This window comes from Sylvia atricapilla, chromosome 3 (genome assembly GCF_009819655.1).
Source record: "Sylvia atricapilla isolate bSylAtr1 chromosome 3, bSylAtr1.pri, whole genome shotgun sequence".
NCBI classification, from domain to species: domain Eukaryota; kingdom Metazoa; phylum Chordata; class Aves; order Passeriformes; family Sylviidae; genus Sylvia; species Sylvia atricapilla.
In genome coordinates, this window is record NC_089142.1 from 89,423,373 (window position 1) to 89,449,801 (window position 26,429).

The following is a 26,429-nucleotide window of genomic DNA, read 5'->3' on the forward strand; positions in this document are numbered from 1 at the left end:
ATTTATGGATAGCTGCTCTTAGTCAAATGCAGGAGACACCTGTATTTTGGCTGCCTGGCAAAACAAGATCCCAGTCTTTTCAAACAAATACACATATCACAAACATTCAGCCTTACAATATTGCAGGGAAATTTCTATATTAGACTTGAAAGGAGTGAATGCCCCAGCCTCACCCATTTTTTCTGACTGTGTAACAAGGCCAGTTTTGTAGAGAGATGATGTATGCACTTCAACTAATGCAGTAAAGAGAATTAAGAAACCCCCCGTGGACAAAACCCAGTCTCTAATAAAAATATATATTTTAAAAGCACTAGTCAATTATTAGCCAAGCTGCTGGAGCATTAGTACTCTCTATGAAATAACCTTTGGCTGATGGACCTGTCCCCTTTGACTCTGAAGCCTGAAGACACCTCTCCTCCCAGCCAATCCCCTGGGCACTGGGGTTGGAATCATAAGCAGTCTGCTCACGGAAAAAGCTATCTGCAAATTCTAATATCTCAGGCAAAAGTTTCTGAGGTGGTGGACCATGGAGCTTCTTGTGAATGTAAGAAAATGGATAGAAGAAAACAAAACTGCCTTTTTGCCACCTGTTTGCAACAAGCTTATGTAAGTAAATTAAGTTTTTTTTTGTTTTTTGGGGTTTTTTTTACCAAGTTATTACATATTCCTAGCTATAAGAGGAAGGTGCAACAATGCATACATGGTAAAGCTTAATAAGGAACCATAGTTCCTCTGAGCTTGCAGCCAGAGTGCTGTTCCAAAGAACACAAAGGGAGTGATTTGCAATAACTCAGCAGAAGCTGCAAAGATCAACTTGAATACAAGATACTTACCTCAACTCAAAGACACTTGTAGACAGGAAGACTGAGTTAAGAGAATTTGTGTCAAGGTCTTTGACAACAAACTTTGAGAAATCAGAGGAGATGGCATCACATCCAAAACCAAATTACAACCTGAAATAGCTAAAGCTGCTGAGAATCATTCCAACATCCACAGCTAAAGCTGCAGGAGCAATCAAAATCAGAAGGAAATATCACTGAAAAACAAAGAAAAAGGAAGGGCAACGGTACCAGAGGTTCAGATTTCCAGGGCATTTCCAGATCTGTCAAGGCAGGAGGGTAGGGAGCCTGAAGGGGCAGTTTAGAGCCGTTTCAGTATTCTGAATGAGACAGTTAATATAAGGAAAAAATGTGTGGGCATTATGCAGTTGTATTTACACCATGCACATTGTCTGTGTCAAAGCCTGTGAACAAATTCCAATGTAAATTATCCAATGTGTGTCAAAATATTAATGAGGATTTCTTTTGTCAGTGAAGCTGAGAAGAAAATATTTTGTCTAAAGCTCTGTGTGCAGAAATCTTTCATTATTAGAAAATATTCTCTCTAAGAAGTGATATAGACCTAGGTTTTCTAAAGAAATTAAAAAGCATTTTCTTAGCTTTCTTTGCAATTTTAATCACTAAAAAATAAAAAATATGCCCCTTTAGTGCTATCTCTCATGAAAAGCTGAATGGGCACTAATGTATCAGTGATATTAATTTCCATTTACAGGTGCAAGGGTTACTTTTTAAAGCAATGGTTACAGGACAAAGAAAATGTAGAGAGTACATCCTTACTGCCATGCCCGTGTTGAAACTAGAGTTGTATGTAGAACTGAAAAATTCTGAAATCAAAAATCTGAAATTTTTGAATCACTACACGTGTTCCCATTTCTTTCATTTTCAAAACGGATTTAGGAAGCATTTTATGAAGTATTTCTGAAGTTTACCAATGATAATTGGAAAATTTTAGTATTTTATTTTTTAAAATTGGAAAATTTTAGTATTTTACATATATGGAATATTCATGTGCTTCTTTCCTTGTTGGTACGATTAACCTTTTTTGTTTTTACTGCACTTTTCTATACTGCTTACTAGTAGTTCTGTGTAAACCCTGAGTAAATCTGGAATTTGACATCTATCATAGATCTTTGCCCATAAACATTTTAATGAGTTACAGTGAAACGAGAAACATTTTTTGTGATAAAAATTGCATAGTTTAAAACAAAATCCATTTTTCCAACATTGCTTTTGTCTATGTAGAAGGAGAGCAAAACCATCTACTGCATGGATTCTGAGTCTAGCACTACCTGCACCTGGTGCTACCTGAATGCTTTCAGGATTTTCCAAAAGGTTTTAGGGGATTTTTCCAAGAAGCAACCAATAGATTTTCAACATTTTCTTGAAGGCTTGATCCTTTGTGTGCTGAGTAGAGAATTGTATGGCAATCTTCTCGCTGTGTCCTACTGCCTCATTGGAAGGCAACCACCTCAAAATTTAAGCAACATAAAATATTTTTTTCAAGGGAGAATTAACAGTTAAAACTAGGTCTCTCAGCAAATCTGTAGGGCTTCTGAAATTATTACAGCTTTTATGACATTGTGTTCCATATATTTGGGAGGATCACGGTTTTTAAATGCCTTTTTAGGATTGCAGTACAAAACCTCAATTCCTGAATTACTGCATATTCAGAGTTTTACCAAAGTCAAGAGAATCATACATTTAATTAAATTGCAGCTCTGACATTGTATTTTAATGACACCATCTTACAAGTTTAAGTGCTGTTTGACCTCAACAATGAGGAATTAGTGCAAAATCAAACCCCTTGACACAGCTGATTTTTACAGGTACTTCTAAAGCTCTTCTGAGTTCAGAATCTGATGCTTACCAAGGTGACAACTCAGTGTGGTCATGGACTATTTGATTTTTTTGTGGTCTTATAATGTTTTTCAAGGGTTACTGCTGGTACCATTTTCTCTGTGCGGACAAGAAGAGAAATGGAAGAGTATAGAAAATTTAATAGCCCATTAGTTAGCTCCTCATTCTAACAATAGTGCAGTCAAATAATTTTCTCATCCCTGAAACCTTTACAATACTCTTAACTGCATTTTGGCAGTCTTAACTGAAACTTCTTTTCTTTGTTATGATATTTCTCCTTAACTTAAAGCAACTATATTAACCAGAAAACTTGAGCAAGATGAAAAACTTACATATTGGAGTTCCTGCTCATATTTCATAGCTGGAATCTTTCGATGGTGTCAGTATATATTTGTTAATGATTGAATAATTAACCCATAGCCTTTTTTTAATATAAAGCCCAGGTAAATCTATGGGATAACAGAATTAGTCATAATTTTGCCAAGTTAAGAAGTCAAGCAGTAATTGTTTTAAAGCAGTATTTTCACTTTTACTTAGTGAAGTAATAACAATACTGAATGTTTATTAAAAAATTTAACCCATATTAACAGTAGACTATGAGATACCCACAGATTGCCTTTCTCTTATTTTATTCTTCAGTGTTGCTTTTCATTTATTTCATTAATTATTATCTGTACTGCTGCTGTTTGGGTCGTCCTACCCTACTTTAGTAGAGATGTTCATTAATGCAGAAGCATTGCAATGTGCTGTTGAAAATGAATATTAAATCTGCGCAGTGCAAACAATTTGGATTTCAGTTCCTTATTTTATGGTACAGATATGAAGCCCAGTGCTGTAAAATATACAGCTACCTATGGAGAAAACAGTCAATTCTAATTCTTTAATTTTATTTTACCAAATAATTTGTCACTGTTACTTATTAGGTCTGCTTTACTAGTCCCCGCTGTGTTGGTCATAATAACTTAAATACTCTTCACAGAAAAAGTGATAAAGGTAGCAGATTGAACATGTATGTGCAACCATGCAGAACAGCCTCTCTCAATTAAGGCTGACAAGGTGCTGACACAGGGACACGTTGATGTTCTTCCCTGTGTTTCAGGGGATCATGGCCCTGCTGGTTCCATGTTACTGCCCAGAACCTCCTCATTGCAAAGGAAAGGTTAACACACCTCAGTTCACTTGTCAAACAGCAGAAGAACAAATTTTGATTCACAACTAACAGGCCTGATTTTGAGGGTTTTTTTTAGCAATGGAAAACCTGCTACCTTACTTTTTATTAGTGCGAATGGACTGATAGGTAATTGGGGTGATATCCATTCCTTGTGATAGCTGAGAGGAATGCTCACTGGGGTGCTTAAGAAGGGTAGAGTTAAGAAATGGCTTGTAATCTCCTTTTCTGAAATAGCCACAACCACAAGAAAGTGACAACATTGTAATGTTCCAGCTTAGCAAAACCAGTATAAGCAGAACAGAAATTAGCTGGCAATTCCTACCATCTGGTAATTTTACCAATGTGGGGGGAAAAAGTATGGTTTTACCTTTATTAATTTCTATGAGTTTTACCTTTACACAATCAGCTCAGATTGAAAAGCCTTTTTTTCTAGTCCCTGTCTCTTCTGTAACATTCTTTATCTTTTCAATTCAAAGCTCTTTTCACAACTGGCTGCTATTGGTGACCCATTTTCATAGCTGGAGGCATTGAAACATCAGGAGGGAGGTAGCTGGCCTCGGGTCACCCAACAGGACAGTGCCAGAGCAGAGAGATGCATCCAAGGTCTTAGGAGTTCTTACTGGCTGCTGCTTTTCACTCAACATTGTTTCATTGACTCACTGTCCTAAAAGAATTTAAAAAATAAATGAAATAAAGAACATGATGAACAGAGGTAGTTTTAAAATGTCACTTTCTTTTCTAGGCATCGCTATCAATTAAATGTGATGTTTGTTGGAGGACCAAATGAAAGGAAGGATTATCATATTGAAGAAGGAGAAGAGGTAACCTATAGGTTGTTTATGTTATTCTGATTTATCTTTAATGATTAGATGCAGCTGCTTTTGAAGCTACAGATTAGCAATGCCAGGCTCAGTGATGTTGTATTTATTAGATCTATTCATAGGCTTTAACAGAATCTTTCACCAGAACCATACACCATCTGTGTATTTTGTTTAAAACAAGCACATGAGATCAGATCTGTTTTGCTGTAATTCATTTCCAACAGGAAACTAGAGAAAGTGTTCCGACACATCAGTGTCTCATTTCAACGTTCTGGAAGAGAACTTTAAGAAGGTAATGATATTTTTAAAGCAATATTTTGTTGCAGAAGAGTGATCTGTATTTCAAAAGTAACTTTGACATTCAAATATCAAAAATATTTTAGTTCACTACAAAACATGTTTTTGTGGACTTTATAAAAATCATCAGCTTCTCAACTTTCATTTGAATTTGGAAAGTCAAAGAAAAGAGTCTTTAAATATTTTTCAAATCATCCCTCTGTACTCAAAGCCATTCCACTAGTGGCTCAAAGCTATACCAATTTTGGGTTGCAAGTAGCCATGGTGGCAAATGCCTCATAGAGGAAAGAAAGAGTAGAAATGTAACAAAATTGTAACAATTTACCCCTTCCTTGTTTACTTCCTTTTTTCTTGGAATTGCTCGCTTGGTCTGGGGACATCCCCACTGGTTCTGAAAGAATCCTAAGGGAAAGTGGTTACTAGAGGCCTGGAAGTAAGGGTATCAGGATGGAGACAATTTGACTTGCTTCCCAGCAGAATAATTTAACTTCATGTCATTCCAATGACATTTGCCAACCTAATTTTAAGTACCTTTGGAAACTCAAGCCTAAGCATCTACATAGTTTAGTGAAGAAGTGGGTCATGTGTCAATAAATCCTCCCAAAGAGAAAGAAAAATTCATTTACTAGTCATTGAATCATTTCTCCCCAGACTCACCCCAGCTTTTCACAAGAGCCTTCATTGATTTCCTGTTCTAACTGTGTTGGCAGGTGTGTGTGCGGTTCTTACAGACACGCAGCTCTGGAAGAGCAGATGCTGAGTTATCCCTGGGTGACTCCCACTCGTGTTGGATTGTCACCACCATCTCCAGGCCCACCTGGGGCTGTGGGCACAGGCACATCCATCACGTGCCAGGTTACCAACACACTCCACTGTGTCCCTTCTCATGGGCTGTGCAGGGAGAACTCTGGAAACAGCCAGGACCAAGCCATCCTTTCTTTCCTTAAAAGAAAAGTTAGGCTGATTTAATTTAGCTTACTTTTTTTTCCCCTCATGTTGCAAGATGTTCCTGTATTTGTGAATAACTTGACCTACCCTTTTATAAACTCCTTATATGTCTTCTCAACAATATAAAAAGTTAGCCATATATGTAAAGGCATATTTTTTAATTCACTGTTGCATACTGATGTTATTACTAACTCAAGTGGAAACAAGGTTTTTTATGTATCAGCACATGCTCATTTACATAGTAAGCCTCACACAATTACTTAGAAATCAAAAATGGAAACATAACAACCCTATCACATTGAAAAACTGGCAATACACACATCAGAAGCATTATCAGTTATGTTCCAGTTTAACATATGGGCCAATTTCATTCCATTTTATAAAAGTACATTATAGTTATTCAGTGCATTTTACCATAGCTTTTTATCAGACACATTTGCACCTTCCTGTGATCTAACTTAGAACCACGTTTCTCATTAGGGAAGAATTGTGGGGTAGAGAGTATCCTAGCAAAAGGGCATATTCCTAAATTAGAGCTGGGATTAAAAAAAACACCATTCAAAGCCATGTTCAGCTCATTATTTTGTCAGAAAAAGGGTAATTTATAGTTCTGGGTGATAATTTGGAGACAGACTATATAGACATACTGTCAGCAGGCCAAATCACGAATGCGAAAACCCACAAATCCTTCAGGCAAATTTAGCTGATGCTGTTCTACTGTGAGTATTCCAATAGCAAAGAAAGGTTGGTTTGGAGAGAAAGTTAAATTTAGGATTGTTTATATCTATCCACTCGCTATCTTGTGCCTGTTATCACGCAGTTTATGGAGTGTCCTGTGGCACATCTTGCACTTGAAATCCTGCAGTTCATGGCAGCAAAGGGTTGGCACACAGAGATAAGGGCTGAGGAGCATGCTTCTGCTCCCAAGCTGCTCTCTGCTGGTGCCATTAAGGTGCAGGTGTATCAGGAAGATTAGTTCTGGCTGGCTAATTAGGATAAAAAAAACCCGGAGGCTTGATTTGAACTCCCTTCAAAGCCTTTTAGAATTGTCTCCTGAACAGCCATTTGGGCTAAAATGACAGTTATAGTCTAGCACAATTTCTTTCCTCCTCTCAACAAGCAGGCATTTCCTAAATAACTTATATTTTGTTCCTTCTTAATTTTCTCTGGAGTGCTTCACTGCCTTCTTAAATTTCTGCACTACTTCTTTGCCACCTTTCTGCACAGAAAGAGTCTCATACCTGAGACACTGTTTTCCATTGGATGGGTTTTTTAAATAGAAAAATCAAGCTGCACCTTACAAGAGATAAACCATTCACAGTCTTTGGCTGGAATTTACCAGGAGGTCATATTCATTCTTATTTGTACAATTCCCTTTTGTTCCCTTCTCCATCGGATTAGAGACAGAGTCAGCAAACATCTACTCAGATGTTCTCTGTCTCTAAATCATGCTCATTCAAAATGAAATAGTTGCTTTGGGACATGCATCTTCTGCTGGAACATGGCAAAAAAGTACTGTAAGGATGGACCTGTATAGCTAATACTGGCAGAGCTTTCTAGGAGGTGTTTGTGCTACATAATGAGTTCTGAGAGTTTCAAAGGAATGTTATTCTGATGTACCTCATTTGTCAAGGGAGTTTTGGGTTCCATGGACTAGTGACTACAATTCTTGTGTAGCCAATTTGATAAGGCCACTGGAAGTTTCTATGGTAGCCCTGACATCACAGAATCACTGAGGTTGGAAAACACTTCCAAGATCATTGGATCCAACCTTTGACTGAACCTTGTCATCTAGACCATGGCACTGAGTATCATGTCCAGTTGTTTCTGAACACCTTCAGGAATGATGACTTCACCTCCCTGGGCAGCCATTTCAATGCCTGACAACCCTTTCCATGAAGAAATTCCTGCTGTCCAACCCAAGCCTCCCCTGGCACAGCTTGAGGCTATGTCCTCTTGTGCTCAATCCCTCACAGCTATGGGGTAGCAGGTACCAGGGAAGAGTCCTCAACATATCTTTGTCTTGGATTTTTCATCATACCATAGCATTTGTGACACGAGTTTCAGTGTTAACATTGCCTACAGGCTTCATGGTGTATTTACTGCATTTTCACTTACTTGTAAAGCCTGAGGGTAGCAAAAAAAAAAAAACACCTTCTTCCAAAGAAATAAGTGAAAACTCAAGGGACCATACATTTTGGAGAAAGTTAATGACAGAGAAACTTCACAATCATAACAAAGCCTAGCTCTAGTAAAAGAATTTCAGAATTTATTTACTGCATTGTGTGGGCTGCTTTGGGGGAAAGTGAGATATGCTAACAACTAAATCTAGGATCACAAAAGTAGTTAGGCTGCTGTCTCTTTACCTACCTCAGTCCACCACTTACACACAATGAATCTGAACTGACTGATATAGCTGACTTTGATTTCTTAACAATTTACATTCTGATGTTGAGTCTATATAAAACAGTTCAGTTCCATCCAGAGAAATTCAAATCAGCCTTTCATGCAACACATTTGTATTGGCACAAACCTCACTCAGATTTAGAAGTCCCACTTCTCATCTTGTTGTATTTTACCCTAGTTTTCTGCTCTCAGCATCTAGTTTGCTTCCTATGGATAGAGTCCCCTAATTATTGGCACAGCCCCACAGACCAAAGCCTCCATACTGCACTCCTAAAGAGAATTCTCAGAGCAGGAGTTCCCCTCCCTTTGATCATCTTGGTGAATCTCTTCAGCTTCATCTAGCACATTCACATGGTCTGACTAAGATACAACTTCATGCTTTGAAACACGATACAGGTTTGAGGTCACATCTGCCACAACTCATCTGAGTTTTCTCGCCTGAGTTTTTGGATTTTTCTTTCTCTCCCTCTCACTCAGACACCGCAAGTAAGATTTGGCTCCAGTTTCTGACAGATTATCTGCTTAAAATGAAGCCTGACCCTTTCTAGTGTATGCTGCTCTCCAGTCAGCATGCTTTTGAGAAACTCTCATCTATCAGATCAATTTGCCCTTCGCATTTTATAAGGATCGTGGATGTCTGAAAACTAGGGGAAAGTGGGGCTAGGTGAGCATTCCCATAGGTTGTTTTGTGGTGCTTATTTCCCAAATAAATCTGAGAACCTGAATCACAATGAAACAAGAGAAACATTTTTTGCTTCTTTACATTTAAAACCTCTCACATTTATCTGGTAAAGACTCTTGGAATATTTTTATAAGAAACAAAGCTCCTATTAAAATGTAATAAGAACGATGATCCTTTTGCATCAAAAGGAGATTGTGTCTTCAGAAATAATTGTGCTGCATAAGATTGTTGGGATGAATTTTGGCTAGTATTCAGGTTTCACAGATGACATGTAAATGAGCAGAGGGAAATAAAAAAACAAACCACACCAAAAGCCCTCAACATAGTTTTCTCTACCTTCCTTATCTGTTTGTCTTGTAGACTTCTGATTGCTGAAAAGACCTTGTGATGAGAAAGGGAGAAAATTGTTTTTCTGTACTCAAATAGATCAGTCACCACTGAAGTCTGGAGAACAGGCAGGCTTTACTCCCACATCAGAATTTGATTTACTCTGCAAATTAATTTAGTACTTAGCCATATGACAAGCAATACCAGCCAGGATATACCGAGCCAGAACCTAATCCCAGAAGTGGCTGAGCAATCCCAAATTCCACTTTTAGATGCAGTCAGAACTCAAAGTATCCTGCTAACTGCAGGTCTCTTAGAGGTCTGTAAATAAGCTGCCAGCTCTCAGAGCCCTCATGGAACTCTGGGTTCCTGTGTCTAGGCAGGATTTGATATCAAAGGTGGATTCAAATTAAATTACATACACTGCTGTACATAAAATAAATTAGACTTGTGGAGTTTTTTTAGTTATTCAATGCACACCAATTACAAATCCTGTATTTTTCCACTACTAGATGCTTCTTTGTTTACTCTGCTAGGATACATATACCTGGATGAAGGAGCAGTTCTCACCACACTAATACAGTAAAGAAGCTAGTGCTCTTTTTAAGGTAGTATCCACACGTTCTACTACCTTGTTGCAATTTCTGTCAAGATGAGCCGCTTCAGCAATGCTTCCACTGATGGCAACAGTGAATTCCTACCTCTGTGCACCTCCTCCTCTTGCCTCCAGAAATGCCAGCCTAATTTATTCTATGAGTATTCATAATTGAATGAAATATCCCTGTACAGACTTGAGAGTGAATCAGCAATGGCCATGCTGCCTCTCCCTGCTGGTGTAATAATGTCAGGTTTGAAGCCTGATCCAAAAGGATGAAACAGACTAGGGGAGGAGGATGTATTTCTCCTACAGCAAAGAAAATTTAAGGAAAATTAACTTAATTTTAAAAAACTTTCTCAGTCTTAAGGTGCTTTCATTCGAGTTTCGTTGGTATATCTGCAGTTTTTATGATCATATTGGGCAGTGTAATGAAATAATGTTACCCTTGGGGCCAAGAAGCACTTCTAGGTGGGTCATAACTTCTAGAGGTAAGGTGAACAATAATAAAGGAGGTGTTTTTAGTATAACCACAATGAGAAGATATCACGTAGTAAGCAGAAAACTAAACAAAATGCTTAAGTCTGGAAAAGGAGAAGAAGAAAGGAAGAAGATACAATAATACATAAATGAGCACATTTAGTAACAAAAGATAAAAAGAATGGTGAACAACCTTTGTTTCTTCCTTGAGACAGGTTTTTCAACTAGAAAAACAAAATTCATGCCCAATTGTGAACCATTATGCAGTACCAATATACAAATCTAGGCTTTTCTACAAAAAGAGATATATATATTTCATGTAACAAGAGGCCTTGTCATTAATAAGATATTAATAGAGAGAAATATTGCTCATTTCCTCAGTTTTTAGTGTTGCTGGGGAGAATTGATACTAGATCCATTCCAGTAAGAACGGTACAGCTGGGAAAGCTTATATTTTCAAATTATATGAAGTCTTTTGGCTTAAAATCCTATCTATATAGGCACATATATTTGTGTTTATACATACATATACACTCAAATTTTCTAGGTTCTAAAGATACTATTTAAAATAGTATCTTAGAAAGATACTATTAGTATCTTAGAAAGATACTATTTAAATTCAGTCAGAAAAACACTTTCATTGACAATGTGTAGCCCATGTCATTCCTCCCCTCCCACTGCAAAACAATTCTTTTAATTCATAACTTACTGTTTATAAATCTTTCCTTATGACTGTGACACTTCACCTCTGAACTGGCATCCACTCTCAAGATTTTCATTTCCAGAGAGGTTGCTCAACTGCATGATTCATGTCAGAAGCAGGATAAATTCTGCCTTTGTTGTCCTGTCCCTCATCTACACGTCCTGTGCATGTGTTCAGTAATAGCTGCCCCAGAAGCTGCAGGGGAAAGAAAACCCACAGCTGGCGTGACAATCCATCTAGATCGTAGTCTTAGATGAATCTTCTATGAACTGGAGGAGAGGTCATTTCCCCCCTCAGATCACTCTCTGTCCTGCAGGGAGCAGTTGGCCCTGCCCAATGGAAGGAGGGCTGCTGTAGAGTTGGTTGCTGCCCTTCAGAAATACCAAAGAAATCCAGAGCAAGGGAAAACAGGGAAATGGACTACAATGAGGATTAGTAGCCTGGCACTGTGGCCTTCTGGACAAGAGTTATAATTTATCTGTAGTGATGTCCCTGGCACAAGGTGAACTTTTCACTCATGTAAAAGCTCTCAGCATGAGCTTTTTTCCAGTGTATCTTCAGTTCTCCCTATTGTTTTGTTCCCGTGGCAGCATATTTATTCTTTCTCATGTTTACAGAGGTGTTTCTTCAATTCCAAGGGGCATATATTAATATTTCAAAACTCTTTCATAAATAATACTGATTAAAAAATTTATTAAGCTTTTCTAATGTTGGAAAGAGTTCAGTTCAGGGGGTTTGCATGTTTCAGTAGTTTCTTCTTTCCCCTATTTATTTTTCATTTTGATGAAATCGTAGTGACTTGTTATAAATGAGGGATTTTTCAATTAGAATTCTAACACTGGATCATATTTCAGACTACTTCAACTGCACTAGCACTCTGGTTTCTAGGTATGGTAAAGAGAACATGGAAAGCATGGCAGAAGTGACTTTTAGAAATATTATTGCTGTGCACCACAAATTAGGAGGAATGTGCCCATCATTTCAGGTCAAAGGTACAGATCTGTTTACAGATCATAACACAGTTCTGTCATGAAACATGAGGACCTGAGCACCTCGGAGTCTCCACAGTGCAGAGCTGGCTTTGGTCTGAACACAGCCATGGAAAGGTCACAAAGACAGAATTTTGGGTTCAGTAGTTCTGTCCTTATACACACTTTGAATGTCAGCCTTTTACATACACAGTGGGAAGAGCAGAGGCTGTTGCTGGATTTGAGGGTATCCACAAAAGTAAAGCAGAACAGCTTCCAAATGGGCAACTTTTCCCAAATGAGAAAGCCCCATTAAAAAAGCACACCAGAAAAACTGTGTGTCCAGAGTTGGAGCTTATTTGGAAAAAATGACATTTAATTTGATTGATTAAAGACCCCGCTATGTCTGAAATGAAGCTTTCTATACTGTGTAATTAATGCATGCTTGAACTGTAATGTTGAGCCCTCTAAAAAGTAATTCCAAGAGTAAAACCAGGACAGTGGATTTCCACCAAGTCCAGAGGATAGCTCTATATTCAGTTACAGACCTGTTGGGTAGATCATTAATTCTTATTAAGATAATAAAAATAATATATATTTTGTAACATTTTTAAAATAATTTATTATTATTACCAGATTTTAGAAGCCTGTTATTGTTAGAAGAAAATCTGTAAATACTTGCAACTGCAAATTGAATGTTTTTATACATGTATCCTTTGTATAGAGAATATAAAGTACAGAATGTTTTGGAGTAGCTGCCTTAATGCTATTTTCTTATTTCTTCAGCTTTTTTACCAGGTTCAAGGAGATATGTGTTTGAAGATAATTGAAAATGGGAAACAAAAAGACGTTTTCATCCGAGAAGGGGAGGTAAAACAGGATTGCTTTTTTGTTATAGTTGTACATAAGTATGGTAAGTGAATGTGTTATTTAGAAACCAGTTTATCCCTGCTGTGCAAGAGATGGCATCAGCATTTATTTAAAAGAAAAAAAAATGAAAAAACCTTGAATGGAGTATAGAAAATTTCAAGTAAATAATAGGAAACTACAATAATCTGTGTTCAACATTTGACTGTTTCAATAACAGATAAAAATCCCTCTGAACACCTGTGGTACCTATTCAGATAGTCAAGAACATACTGAGAGAAGTTCTTACTCCCCCGCATTACACGGGATCTGCCGTGTGAATTCAGTGGGATCAGTCTTTTATTTACACCTTGCCAGGTACACATAACTCACCCACCCACACACACCATTAAGCAAACTGCCTAAACTGAAGAATTCAAATGATTCATGTATTTTCAGCCTTCTTTAGTCCTCACAGCTAGCCTTTCCAACCATCACAGTAGGACAGCTTTAAAAGACCTCTTTATGAATAAAATATATCCATGTTTTTCCTTGTAGTAGTACACTTGGTAAAGCATAGATTGCAGTGCTTTTACTGAGAGCATGAATAGATACTGGCTGTTACTATTAGACGTGCTACAACTGCCACTCATGGTTATTGACACAAGCTTGGACTGCACTGAAGTCTTTGAAAGGATTATTAGGTCTAGCGGAGACAGCCTTTAAAATGGAAGACGTGTTAAACCCAATAGCTTAACGTGACTGAAAGTCACTTGGGTTTGTTTTTTTTTTTTTTTTTTCACTTAATGTGACCACTTTTTCAATGAGGAAACAGAACCACATTTTCCAATGACGTTCTGGTATTACACTTCACACTGAAGGAGCAACCCAGCTGAGATCTCAGCATGTAAGAGAAGCACTAATGAAAAGGAGCACACAATACTTGGTGGAAAGCATGACACTGGTACTGCTGAGGTACTGTCATTAGCTCTGTTTTGTAGACAGAGAAACTGTAATGACTGCCCAGCCTTAGCAAAAACATCTGTACTGGTGAATGATGCAGTCTTACCAAATTGCTGCACAGGTAGCTGCTAGGAAAGGGTTTATTCTCAAGCTTCAGAAATAGACTTCTCTTCACCACACATTGCCTATTCACTTTGTCACTTGCATGACTAAATAGCCCCTCAGATTTGTTAATTATTTCCTGAGAGAATAGCACTCCTCATCATGCAATCAAAGGTGCTCACTGTGTTGGGAGGATACATGTGGCTGATTAGACATTTTATTGAGCAGACAAAAAACCTGCTTTTTACTTCCATTTCAACTACTCAGAAATTGCAGTAAGTTTATAAATCTCAGATGAGTAATTGGTTAGATTATCATTTCAATTGTGTCTAGCAATAATGATCAAACAAGGAGGAGAGAACCTGACTGCCATCAAGGCAGTGCTGATTGCAGTCACTGTGTGATCATTCACAAAGCAAGAAACAATGTTTGCAGGGCTGTGGGTACCACAGTGGGTGCAGCTGCAAAGGAGCAACAGAGGATCAGCGAAAAGCAGGGGAGAAGTGGGGCAAGGAGCAGATTTTGCAGGTCAAGGGGCAGGAAAAGGACAATGAAAAAAACCTAGGACTTTCTGACATTCCTTTCTGATTTCTTTTAACAGATGTTCCTGCTACCTGCCAGGATACCTCATTCTCCTCAGAGATACGAAAACACTGTGGGTCTTGTGGTTGAGAGGGAAAGATTAAAAACAGAAATTGATGGGCTAAGGTGAGGTATAAACATTGCCTAACCTGTTAGAACTCATAATACAAACTAATTTCTCATATCAATACAATATTATATTTTAATTTCCTGATAATTTGTCAGATTCAGCCTGGCAGTTTTGTACTAATTCTATTCACACATCTATTTTTCTATACACACATAAACAGAGATGTAATTTAGTATTTGCTTTAGTTAAACAAGAATCATTATGAAATTCCTTAAATGCATGTTATGGTTATAGCAATCTACTTATGTACTACCTACTGCTATTGCCTTACATTTTAAAAAAGATCTCAGAGCTCTCTAACAACCCAAATGAAAAAGATTTTTTTTAATCAGTTCTGGCAAACAGAATATTAATTCCTTTTTAAGCACTGAAAGCAAAAAGATGAAGAGCAGCTTTCTTGTCAAGTGTGTGGGAAGCTGGAAACAAAATCAATTTTCTCACCACTAGTTCCTCTACACTGTACACATCTCTGCTTAGGTTTTATTGCCTTTTGAGAAAAACATCTTCCTGTGAGTGAGTGGTTTGCTTTGCATTCTAGAGGGAGCAGGACTAAGCTTTGTCTTGCATCCGTACAAAATGCACAAGTCTAAGAGGGAAAGTCACAACAGTATAACATTAGCCAATCTAGAAAAGCTGTCTTAGAATTAACCAGAGGTGACAGACCAAGCAGAATTTATAGCTGTTCATATAATCCATATGTATTTAAAACTGTAGTGATAAAAGTGATGTTCCTGTCCTTTCACATATAGTTTTGATTGTTGCATGGGTGGTGTCACAGCAGGAAGATTGCAAGTGTGCAGAGCTAGAAAGACATACTTTTTAATCCAAAGGGAAAAGGCTACAGAAAAAAACTAAGAAAGGGGCTGTTCAAGAAAAGAAACTCAGATTAATAAACTCCAAGCTAAAAACAACTTCATTTCAGTTAAAGTATTGTTTGCCTATGCACTTCTCTTCTTTATTCCTTTCATTGCAGACCTGTTGTGTGGACTTACATTATTTAAAAAAAAATACTTTGAGCTAGAAAAAATGGTCAGTGATTTAGATAAAAATGTTTATTATTAATGTAAAAAAAAAGAAATAGTAAAATAAAGTAAACTTTACTTAAAGTAAAACAACCTACCATGTGAAGTCTGTGAATGGTATGAGAGAGATAAAAAGCATTCAGCATTTTAGGGATCCAGGCTGATCTAGAGATTTGCACTCCAGTATAGGCATGCTCATGTGGAGAGGCTAAACTAAAAACTACTTTATGGCTTGCAGGTGGAAATGAACACATCCTCAATTCAAAATATCTAATCAGATGCCTGAAAATAAATCAGAGGTTTTTAATGCCCTTGTTTTCACACTGGTGTAGTGAATAAAGACACTAAGTTTTGGAAGTGAACAATCTTGTCATGCTTTTGAACCTACGTTCCCCCTCTGTGTGCTTCTGGGAGAGAAGGGGATTTACAACCAGAACCTCTAATGTTCTCGTACTTTTTTCAATACCAGCCACCTGCAGCCAAGACTGCCCAAGAGGAAATCATAATGCACTTTGAAGTATGCTGACTCAAGGTCTAATACAAGGTGTTACTGTTCCATTATTTATCATGTCTACAAACTTTAGTCATAAATCAGAGCCCCCAGCATGCTGATTACTGCACAAGTGAAGAATAAGTAGCCTGCCCCTGTGCTCCAACCTGAATAGTGATTTACATGTCTTGTGCTATAAGAAAATGACCTAGGTAATGTTAGTTCTATGCAAATAAGTACAAAACCAAATAAGGTTGATGTTAATCATATTGTTGGATGCTTTTTTTGTAACAAACAAGATATTTTTAGGATCTCCTGTCTCTGTAGATTGTCTGTGTTCAGAATTTGTGCTGCCAGCATGGCTGTTTCTATATTAGAGATATAGATACTGTTACTCTCTTCAGTACATCCTCCTTTTGCAAAACTTGAGAAGCTGGGAGCTCTTAGAAAATTTCTGGACAATATATGTAGAGATACATAAGACAGACATGAACATACAGATATGCACAGGATAATTACATAAGCTCTATTTTCCTTTTCAGACACACATTCCAGTAACTTTAACCTAAAAGACACACTGGCCCTTTTCAAAAACATTAGCAATATAAATGGCAGGACTGGAGCATCATCCCTTGCCAGGCCATGCAATCTTTTAAAAGTCTGAGTGTAAATTCTGTATTTGCCATTTCATAGATTGATTCCATACAGCAACCTTGACTTGTTGACCTCACCAAATTTTATTTATTTGTTAAGACAAAAAATTAATGCAAGTGAAGCACTAAATTCCTCTTCAGGGGGGTTACTCCAACACTTCCCAAATCTGTGTAGGTGAAAACCATCTGTTTCTCACAAACAAGTCCATAAGCCACCTTGTGTCCTTATCAGCCTAGGCATGGGTATTAAGCAAGCTGACTCTATCAAATATGGGTATTTATGTCATAGCTGCATGGAAGCAGTTATTGGAAATAGTGTTTGGGTCCAGGTTTTTTTGCAGTAACTACGTCCAAGATGAAAGTTATTGGTCCCAAGAGATTATGGCAGCAATCATTTCCAGGATGAAATCAGGAAAGTTTGCTGAAGGAATTTGGTGACTCATTTGTGATTGATCAACAGAACTACAAGGCACTCCACAGAAGTTTGAGTACCCCACCCACCAAGTCACCCAACCAGGGAAACAGAAAGCTTTCCCAAATAACCATTTCAGAATGAAGTACACCAGGCTTGACAATAAGTTGTTCTTACACAACATCGAGTAGCTATTTTCTTCAAAAGACTGAATCAGCTAGGTGATGAGGATTGACTAATGTGTTTACTTTATCAGATACTATGTTGGAGAATCAACGGATGTCCTCTTTGAAAAATGGTTTTACTGTGAAGATCTCGGCACTCAACTTATACCAATAATTCAAGAGTAAGCTTTTTCCTTGGTAAATTAAAAAATTTTGAAATTATATTGTAGATCATCATCAGTCTATGGTTATGTCATTAATTTGCCATTTATGCTGCATTTTACATAGACTTTTTAAAAGTTAATTGCCACTCTATAAATTTTTAATCATGTCTTGTATGCCCCTAATTCATCAAATCAGATAAAAAAAAAAAAAAAAAACAAAAGAGAAATCAAGTATTTCACACATCCATCTGGAACACACCTTTTTTTAACAAGTAAACTTAGTAGCACACTGCTTCTAAGTGCAAAAAGAATTGAGTGAAAATTAACACTGATTAGTTACCAAGGTAAAGCACTAAACTGCTTTAAGGTTTCTTTCACTCTCGCTGTAATCTAAATGCCTTTAATTGATATTCTTTATGCATGATCAGGACTGGCAAATTTGGTAGAAAGCTACTTTCTAGGAAACATGTGAATGCCATTAACTAATCAGTTTGTTAAATGGGTGCTAAAGGTGAACAAGGGAAGTGTTTAGTGACATTAATCTTGTAGGACTTTCAGACAAATCCTCTGTCAGTAAAACAGGCATAGTCTTGCATACATGTGATAGTAGCTGAGGATATCCATAATAATGGATATGCCAAAACTTACTGGCCAGTATTACTGCCTAGTCTTTGTTTACCTACTGAACATGACTTTTTTACTTCTGTTTAAATGTTCATTATTCCAGGTTTTTCAATTCAAGGCAATATAAAACTGGAAAACCAAATCCAGGTAATGCAAATTAATTTCAGAATTAGAAGAATTGCTGATTGAAGAGCAATGATTCTCACCACATAAAATAAGTATTGGTTTTTCTTTCTGATTGTTTAAATTAAACATACTTTGGAAATTAATTCCTTTCATCACTTCAACCACAAGGAAATTTCATATATGTGACTACCAACAGCATCTTGTTCGGTCATGTGATGCCATCATAACCACCTATCAGGCAACTATACTAGTGTGAAATGCTGATGTCTCTATCCTTCTATGCCTTTCAAGTCTTACACTAACAAAATTTCACTTCTGACCACCCATAATGAGATTTTTGCAAGTAGAATTAATACATGTTATATCTACTTGTACTCCTTTACCTCTAACAATACACTGTGATCTGCTCTTGGAAAACCTAGAGAAAGCCAGATGATTTTAGTTCCTGTAAGGTCTGATCTGTTTAACATTTTATTTCCGTGCTGTCTTGCCACATTTTTTATTTTGTCTCTGTTGTGAATAGTAACTGCAAATTCCACACTGGAACAGATATTCCAGTTGTAGCTCCATTTCAATCTGTTGCGAAGAGACATAGAACAGAGAAAGTGACTTCTAGAAAGCAAAGTTATTAGTTTTAGCTTTAGGAATTAGATCTCTCAAACATGATGTTTGCTTTCTGTGTGGCAACAAAAGCCCCAGTTGCACAGATATTGCAACAGCACCTTCAATGGAAAATTTGTTTTGCTGAAATCTTACAGTCCTGCTGGCCCACAGCTTTACAAGAGTACCCGGCATGTGCATGATCCATTGCTATTGATTAAGATAAACTATGCCCAAAATACCACCCTTATGTCTTAATTATGTACAAAAGACCACACTATGCAACCATTTCTGAATCTGCAGGAACAGGCTCTATATAGACTATTTGTAAGTGCTTTAGTTAAGTGCAACCTGGTCAGTTCTGCTGGAAGAATTACCCAGAAAATCTCCATGACATTACCAAGTTCTTAGTTGACACATGAAAAATCATCATAAGAACAGCAGAAGCTGCCTATGTGATCTCCAGGAAAGCCTGAGATTCCTTCCTGGAGAGTTCCTACACCAGTCAGCCAAACACTAAGCAGTTTGGTCAATCCCACTGTTCAGCTAGGTTTGTTCTTTCAATTCTCTCTGCTGTCTCATCTGTGCTGGCAACTGAGAGACATCCTGTACCAACCAAGAAATGTATGTATGGCTCAGGTGCACTGCATCCAGCTATGCTACTCTTGACCTCATGACCAACTTAAAGGTTATCCTTCAGTCACACTCAAAATTTAAATTCCATAGCTGTTGTCACAAGAGAAATTCTTAGTTTCTCCTCTCTAAAAGGTTTTTGGAACCAGCTGTCCTTAATCTCCACATCAATTCCTAAATATCTTAAGGCAATTGTTATGATTTACTCTAAGAGAGACAAAAGTTCCAGTGAAACGTTATTTCCACAACTATCCCATTTCTTGGGTTGATAGTCACCACAAAAAAAAATCACCGTCTGCCATCTCAGATAGCAATCAATAACAGAACAAAGCTCTTACTCAAATCCTAAAATTGAGTTAAGAGGTTTTTTGCATGAAAAAGTTTTTTAAAAATAGTTAACTAAAACGTTGTCACCAACATGAAATTAAGAGAAAAATCTTCTGTATGGGATAGCAACCTTAAAGTCCTTGCAATTAGAAAATGGTAAAGCACTCAGAAACCCTGTCTGAAAACTTTGCTGCTAAGCCAGCTTTAGGCATTGGTTCTTTGATTGGGGAATGTGATTCTCAGGGAAAGGCTCCATGTTTCTTATACATAAAATGGGGTTCTCCCCAAGATCTTACTTTTATTTCTATGCACTATCAAAATCTGTTTTAGTCTGAGCATGTCACCTATGTTTGGGTTCCAGTCGTTTGGTTTGTTTGAAGATATTCTTTTTTTAATGGAATGTGTCAGGGCTAGGTAGCACACGTACTGCCTCACCATGTGTTCATGCTGTGTTTAGCAGAGGAAATATAATTTCAGATGAAGCCTCTAGATGCTGCTGTAATAAAAAAAATACCATATCACACATAGTATCCTTGTTCAATACAGTGATTTCTTATAAGCATCCCTCACTAGGATAAGAGTTTAAATGTCAGGAACAAATTAATAATATCAGGGTAGAAACAAAATACCATTAGAATTTATATTGTTAATATTTTTGCAGAAGATTAGAGCTAAAGAACAAACCTGACAATCAATCAGAAGCTACAATATATCCTGACACTTTTTTTTTTTTTTTTTAAACAAGTTATTCTGAGAAACAGTTATTGATAAATCCAGTACAGAAGCTCTTTTCTTGTAATTTACCTGACAGGTTTTCAGCCTGGGGAACAGCTCCCTTTTTCCAATTTTCAGGTTGTGTGGACAATAACTAACCCAACATCTCAGTGATGTCTTATGCATGAGGAAAATACCCCACATTTTTAGTTACAAAAGTTTTAGTTTATAGCTCCTGTAACTGTCAGTGAGACTGACAGTGTTTAAAAAAAAAATCAAAGTTTGACTGAGATAGAAGTAAGCTGGTAATATGTTCACTCTGAAGGCATACCCAGCTGATATAAAAATAAAGCTTTTGATTTATTCCCTCTGCAGCTCTGTTTTCTTTTTTCTTTTTTTCTTTTAAGAAGGAGTTCAGCAACCAGCATGACATTTGTAACACATAACAAGCTACCACCAATTGCCATGATGTTTCACTCAATACATAACTCAACATCATTTGAGCTGACTTATACAGAGGATGGAGTTTCAGCCTTTTTCTTTTTGTTAGTTTCTTTTCTGAAAATCCAGAATCACCTCAATTTAAAAGTGACAGCTGAAGCACTCTCAGGTTCCTCTCTCCATAAGCCTGAACTAGTGCCTCACCTTCTTAGAGAGAAATGGAATAAAATTGAGGAAAAACATCTTCAAAGAAATCCTTGATTGCAGCTCACTCATAGAGGAAAGCTGTAAATGGAATCAATCAAGCTCCAATGGCTTTTGAAAAAACACCACATTTAAAAAAAAATCAGCACCTAAGTCCAGACCCTTCTTGATTTATTTACAGTTTCTGGTTTAGCCAATAGCAGGGAAAGTCCCTCTGAAAGCAGAGGGAATAAACATGTATTGAAAGCAACCAGAATTGATGAATACATGGTAGAAGTGGGACTCAAATACCATCAGGAAAAATATAATCAGAAATATATATTGCATGCAATCCTTATGTAAGGCATCCTCCATCCTCCCTGGAACTGCTTTGTATTTTATTACTAGACTCTTTTATTTCCATGTGCAGAAATAAAGTCTGAGAATACTCTCCCCTTTTTTATCAAAAAGAGTGAATATATTTAGGATATAGGCTGTATGGGGAACTCTCAAGATGGGTTGATTTGGGTTACTTTTCATATTTTTTGACATGAGGAATCATAGTTATCAAAACAACTCTTGCTACTTTCAGTTGAATCAGCCTGAGAGCAAGATTATCCCAATGTATCTATTTCATCCCACGTTTCTAGTCATGAGGACAAGAGACAGTTCAGACAGAGAAACCTTGGTTCTAATAAACAATGATGGTAAAATATTCTTTGCAGAAGTAACTAGAAGCTCAAGAGCTTTTCCTGCCATGGCTGCAATAATCTAGGTGCCTTTTAGGAGTGATTTGATGGGGAAAACACTGCAAGAATATTTTTTTCCTAAGTTAGGTGAAAATGAACCTCATGAACATTAATGGTATAGGTAGAATGTCAGGTTTTTGTTTCTCCAAACTAATCTACTTCTAATTATCAATGAAATGTTATTTCCCAAACGAGCTCTATTTTGAGTGAACATACAGATACATAATAGAAAAAACAGTGCTGTAGTGAGTTCCTAGCAAAATTTCATTGATTTTTGGTGTATCTAGGGTGATTTACAGTCTAGATTAAGAATCTCGTTAGTATAGTTAGAATACAGCACAATTTTATCTTTGTGATTCAGAGCAAACAAAACCTAAGGAATTGAATGAGCATGAAAAATTAGGTATTTTCTTCAGGCAGTGAAGCAGGGCTTACCATAGAGCCAAGGCCTGCTCTGTAAATGTTTTGTGGTCTCAGCAGTGCTGTTAAACAAGTTATAAGGGTAAGCTCAGCACTATAAAAATCGGCTTCTTTATGGTCATCCTCTGTAGCTAATCCAGTGAACCTCTACAGACAATATTTGCTGCTCAGTCTTGTTTCACTGATATATAAAAACAAGCAGATCTTTATTTTTTTTTTTTACTTTCCAGTTAACTGGCTAGTGGGCAATGTTAATTCAATTAAAACTACTTCAGAAAACTAAAATCATGAAGGAAGAAATTCTGTCTGCATTTGCACTAGGGCAAATACAGGGCCATGCTTTTGAATTAAAATAACTGTATAAATATTTGTGAGTTTCTGCTTTAAGTACATTTAAATAATTCTAAAAACACTGTATCTGTGGGATTTTTTCAAATAAGAATGTTAATTTTGAACATGTTTTATTTGCTATGTATCTGTTTAGAAAATTGATTATTTGATTCTCTTTACTCTCATCTTGAAGGACTTCCAACACACCAAAATGGATCATTCCTTATCTTCTATAACATGGTACTTCTTTCTGCTCTGAGTACTTGTATAAAAAAAATAATTAAATGAACATTTAGATATTAAGAGCTGTCCAATCAAGGACTAACCAGTACAGAGACTTAATAATTTTAAACTGTCTAGACCCATCAAAATTGTACAATTCTCCACAATACCATTTGTGTAACTTTTATCAACAAGGTGAATCTTCTCCTTTTCTGTATCATCCTCATTGCTCTCCTCTGGCAAAAATAACCATATAAACACACTACTCATCTTTAGCTTGTAGATCCTTAAAGTAAATTCCAAGTCATATTTATATCTATCCTGAAGCTGCACCTAAACTGCAAAGGATATGTAGATGGAAGGGGGTAGAGCCATATAATATAAACCTTCAATTCTTATAAGCATGTTACCTCTCACTAGAGGTATTTCACTTCATACTGAAATGCTTTCTCCTTTACACCAGTCACTAATGAGTACAGAGCTCATAATGAAAATGAACTACTCAGGTAGCCCAACCCAAGCCAGGAATATTTAATGTAGAAATAAAGTAGGCTTACAACATCTGGAGTATAACTGCTATATTTTTCCATATGAAAACTTCTACCAAGTTGGGGTTTTTTTTATTCCAAAATACAACATATCATCCAAGACCCAGGATTGCAGGCTGCACATTCTCTGGAGACAAAAAGTTCATCAGTCTCCCAGAGCTGCTACCAAAAAAACCCCAACAAAGTCTTCATGAAATCCACTTCTCCTACAATATTCTCAAGTGAGCCTCCTCATAGAGGAGCAGAACATAAAGTGGAGGCTCTGGGAGCTCTCCTAATGCTTCACATGTGAACCAAGCCACTACTGACGTATACATACCTATGTTGCCAAATGTACATAATAAACCTATCAGGGAAATAGGAAGAAATGCCCTATAGAGCTGTTTTCCTTTCTATTCAGACTTCTGTGGGGAAAAAATAAATAAATTAAGAGTTATAAAGCTCATCAGTTTCTCAGCAGGTATGTCTTCTCTAATAAAGTAGCTTCTTTCTTCCTTACATTCTTAAATGCACCCCAGAGAGCAACATCTGAAACAGAAAACTCACTAATGGAGTTTGTCTGACATTTTCACTAGTGTTTCTAAGGCTATTTAGTGGTAATAGCTCACACGTGCTGTAAAAATCCTTGTCTCACCAATAGAGTCAGGTCTCAACTCCTCTTGTAATGAAATATCTTATTCCTATTCTATGAAAACTGAAGTTATATACAAAGAGGATTAATGAAATGTCCTGAGTTATAAAAGGCAGATTCAGAAACAGAATTAAGATTCTTTATTTTAGGATTGGATAAGTGGACAGCATTTCTCAATACAGTCTGTCATTTTTAATTACAATAACCTAGCTAGATCATGAAAAATCTTTAAAATGAATTATGGCCTAAATAGTGATCTTTTTTAGTTTGATTTATTCCTTTCCTCCTGGCTGATGATATCGCCTTTTGAAAAAACTATATTTCTTTATTACAAAAATATTTTTTAAAGCTTTCCTCATCAAACTTCTTAGTTTCAATTAGGAAAAAACAAGGTTGTTCAGTTTCCAGCATAGATTTAATGACACAAAGAAAAATGTGCCTAGAAATAATTACACAGACAAGTCATAAATTTGCAGTAGTGCCAATTCTCAGGGCATGCTACAAAAAAAAGAAAATACAGTTACACAGGGAAATGTATGATTGCACTAAGTGAGTGCTTTATTTTCAACTAAATGCTTCTGCATTTATATTCCACAACAGGGAAATGAAGCAACAAACCCTGAAAGTAATCACTCTCAATGCTTTTACTCTGGATTTTATATGGACTGGGGTAACTACTTGTTCTTTCAAACCCAGATGTCTGAAATTACATACTTCATTTCACCGGTTTTATTTGCAGAGGTATTAAAATCCTACTAGTCTCATTGACATTTCTCTTCACTTGGAGAATAAAACAGACGTTTTCTTAGAAATTAGGTAGGCACATATGGGAAAAACATCCTGGGGAACGTATTGTTGCTGGCATTGGCAATTAAATGTGAAATGCTGCAAAACTCTATCATTGGAGTTACTCATTATGATATAGTATTGAAGACATGGAAATTAATAATAATAAAAAATTAATACTTAAAAATAAATTGATTCTAAAATAATTAATGAGCTCTTTGTCCCTAGTCTGGACCATTTTACACTCAGTTAAAGGATGGGAAAAAAAAAAAAAAGATACAATCACCCCACTTTGAATTATGTCTTCTGCTGTTGTAGAGGGAGACACAACTTGCAATGGACTATGTCACATCCTTGCAGGGAGATGGGGCCACAGCACGTAGGGACAGACTGTTTCTGAGGCAGCACAATGCCTCAGGGTGGTGGGATAATTAGTGAGAATAGATGAGGATTTAAAGATTTCAACCTTGTTCCATCTAGAATGTGCTGTCTACAAGTGAAGGGTGACATGTCACTGAACGATATAAAGCCAATGCAATCAGTTGACCTTATTTTGATATATATCAAGGTCTTTATTGCTCTTTTCCTTTGAAGAAATCTTAAAGAAATGAGATCTATGGAAACAGCTTGGGGATAGTAGGGCTCAAGAGAATGGGATGGTTTGATTTCTTGACAGGGAAAGGGAAGGGGCCTTCCATGTAACATGTGAGTTAAGCAAATCCAGCCACATATACGTAGAAGGTCAGTGTCAATCTTCTTTACCTGTTCTCTTTATTTTATCAGATGCACAGTACTGCCAGCAAGTTCAAACTCTTCTTTCAATAGCCTCTGTTGAGGCTGTATCTACCTGTACGTTCAACTTGCTTTTTTCTGGCAAGCTGCTCTCTCCTTCTTTGCCCAGTTTAATATTCTCAGTCTCAGTACAGTTCAGTATTGTTTAACTGAAGTGAACTTCCTCTAAATCTGTAATTTCCTTTTTTAAATATTTACAAACTAATTTGATAAACATGACATATTTTTCAGTTTAACATATCATCACATTGTAATTAAAACCTGAAAAAAGTAATAATCCCATAAAGAGCACATTGTTGTGATATAAATTTTTAATACCAATGATCTGCAGAAATGGACTTTAGTATTGAACCTTTAAATGGATGTCTGAAAATGTAAGAAAATATTAGATTTGATGTTCCACTTAGTGTTATATTACTTGGAAAAACCTACACAAGGCTATTAGCTGACTAGCTTAGAAGTGCAATTTTCTTGCATTTTGCTGGCATCTTTTTACCTTTGCCATCATTAAACATGTTGTCTCCTTATCTCACAGTATTGCTAGAACAGAAATCCAGAAATACAGGCTTGCACTTCCTCAGATACTGTTGAAAGCAAATGTACAGGCTAAACAGAAATATATGCAACAATATCTAAATATAAGCCATTAGCCTGATTAGAAATAATCAGTTCCTTTAGAAG

General features: G+C 36.7%; 1 protein-coding gene across 2 annotated transcripts in view; it reads left to right on the forward strand.

Moving 5' to 3' along the window:
• Window positions 1-384: 384 nt before the first annotated feature.
• Window positions 385-26,429, forward strand: part of HAAO (3-hydroxyanthranilate 3,4-dioxygenase) — a 33,712-nt gene continuing 7,667 nt past the window's right edge. For both annotated transcript variants that reach the window (XM_066316102.1, XM_066316103.1), the window contains exons 1-6: window positions 385-606; window positions 4,610-4,688; window positions 12,881-12,964; window positions 14,607-14,713; window positions 17,551-17,640; window positions 18,350-18,393. In XM_066316102.1, coding sequence (XP_066172199.1) covers window positions 527-606; window positions 4,610-4,688; window positions 12,881-12,964; window positions 14,607-14,713; window positions 17,551-17,640; window positions 18,350-18,393 — 484 coding nt within the window. In that variant the 5' untranslated portion in view covers window positions 385-526. The remainder of the gene's footprint in view (window positions 607-4,609; window positions 4,689-12,880; window positions 12,965-14,606; window positions 14,714-17,550; window positions 17,641-18,349; window positions 18,394-26,429) is intronic.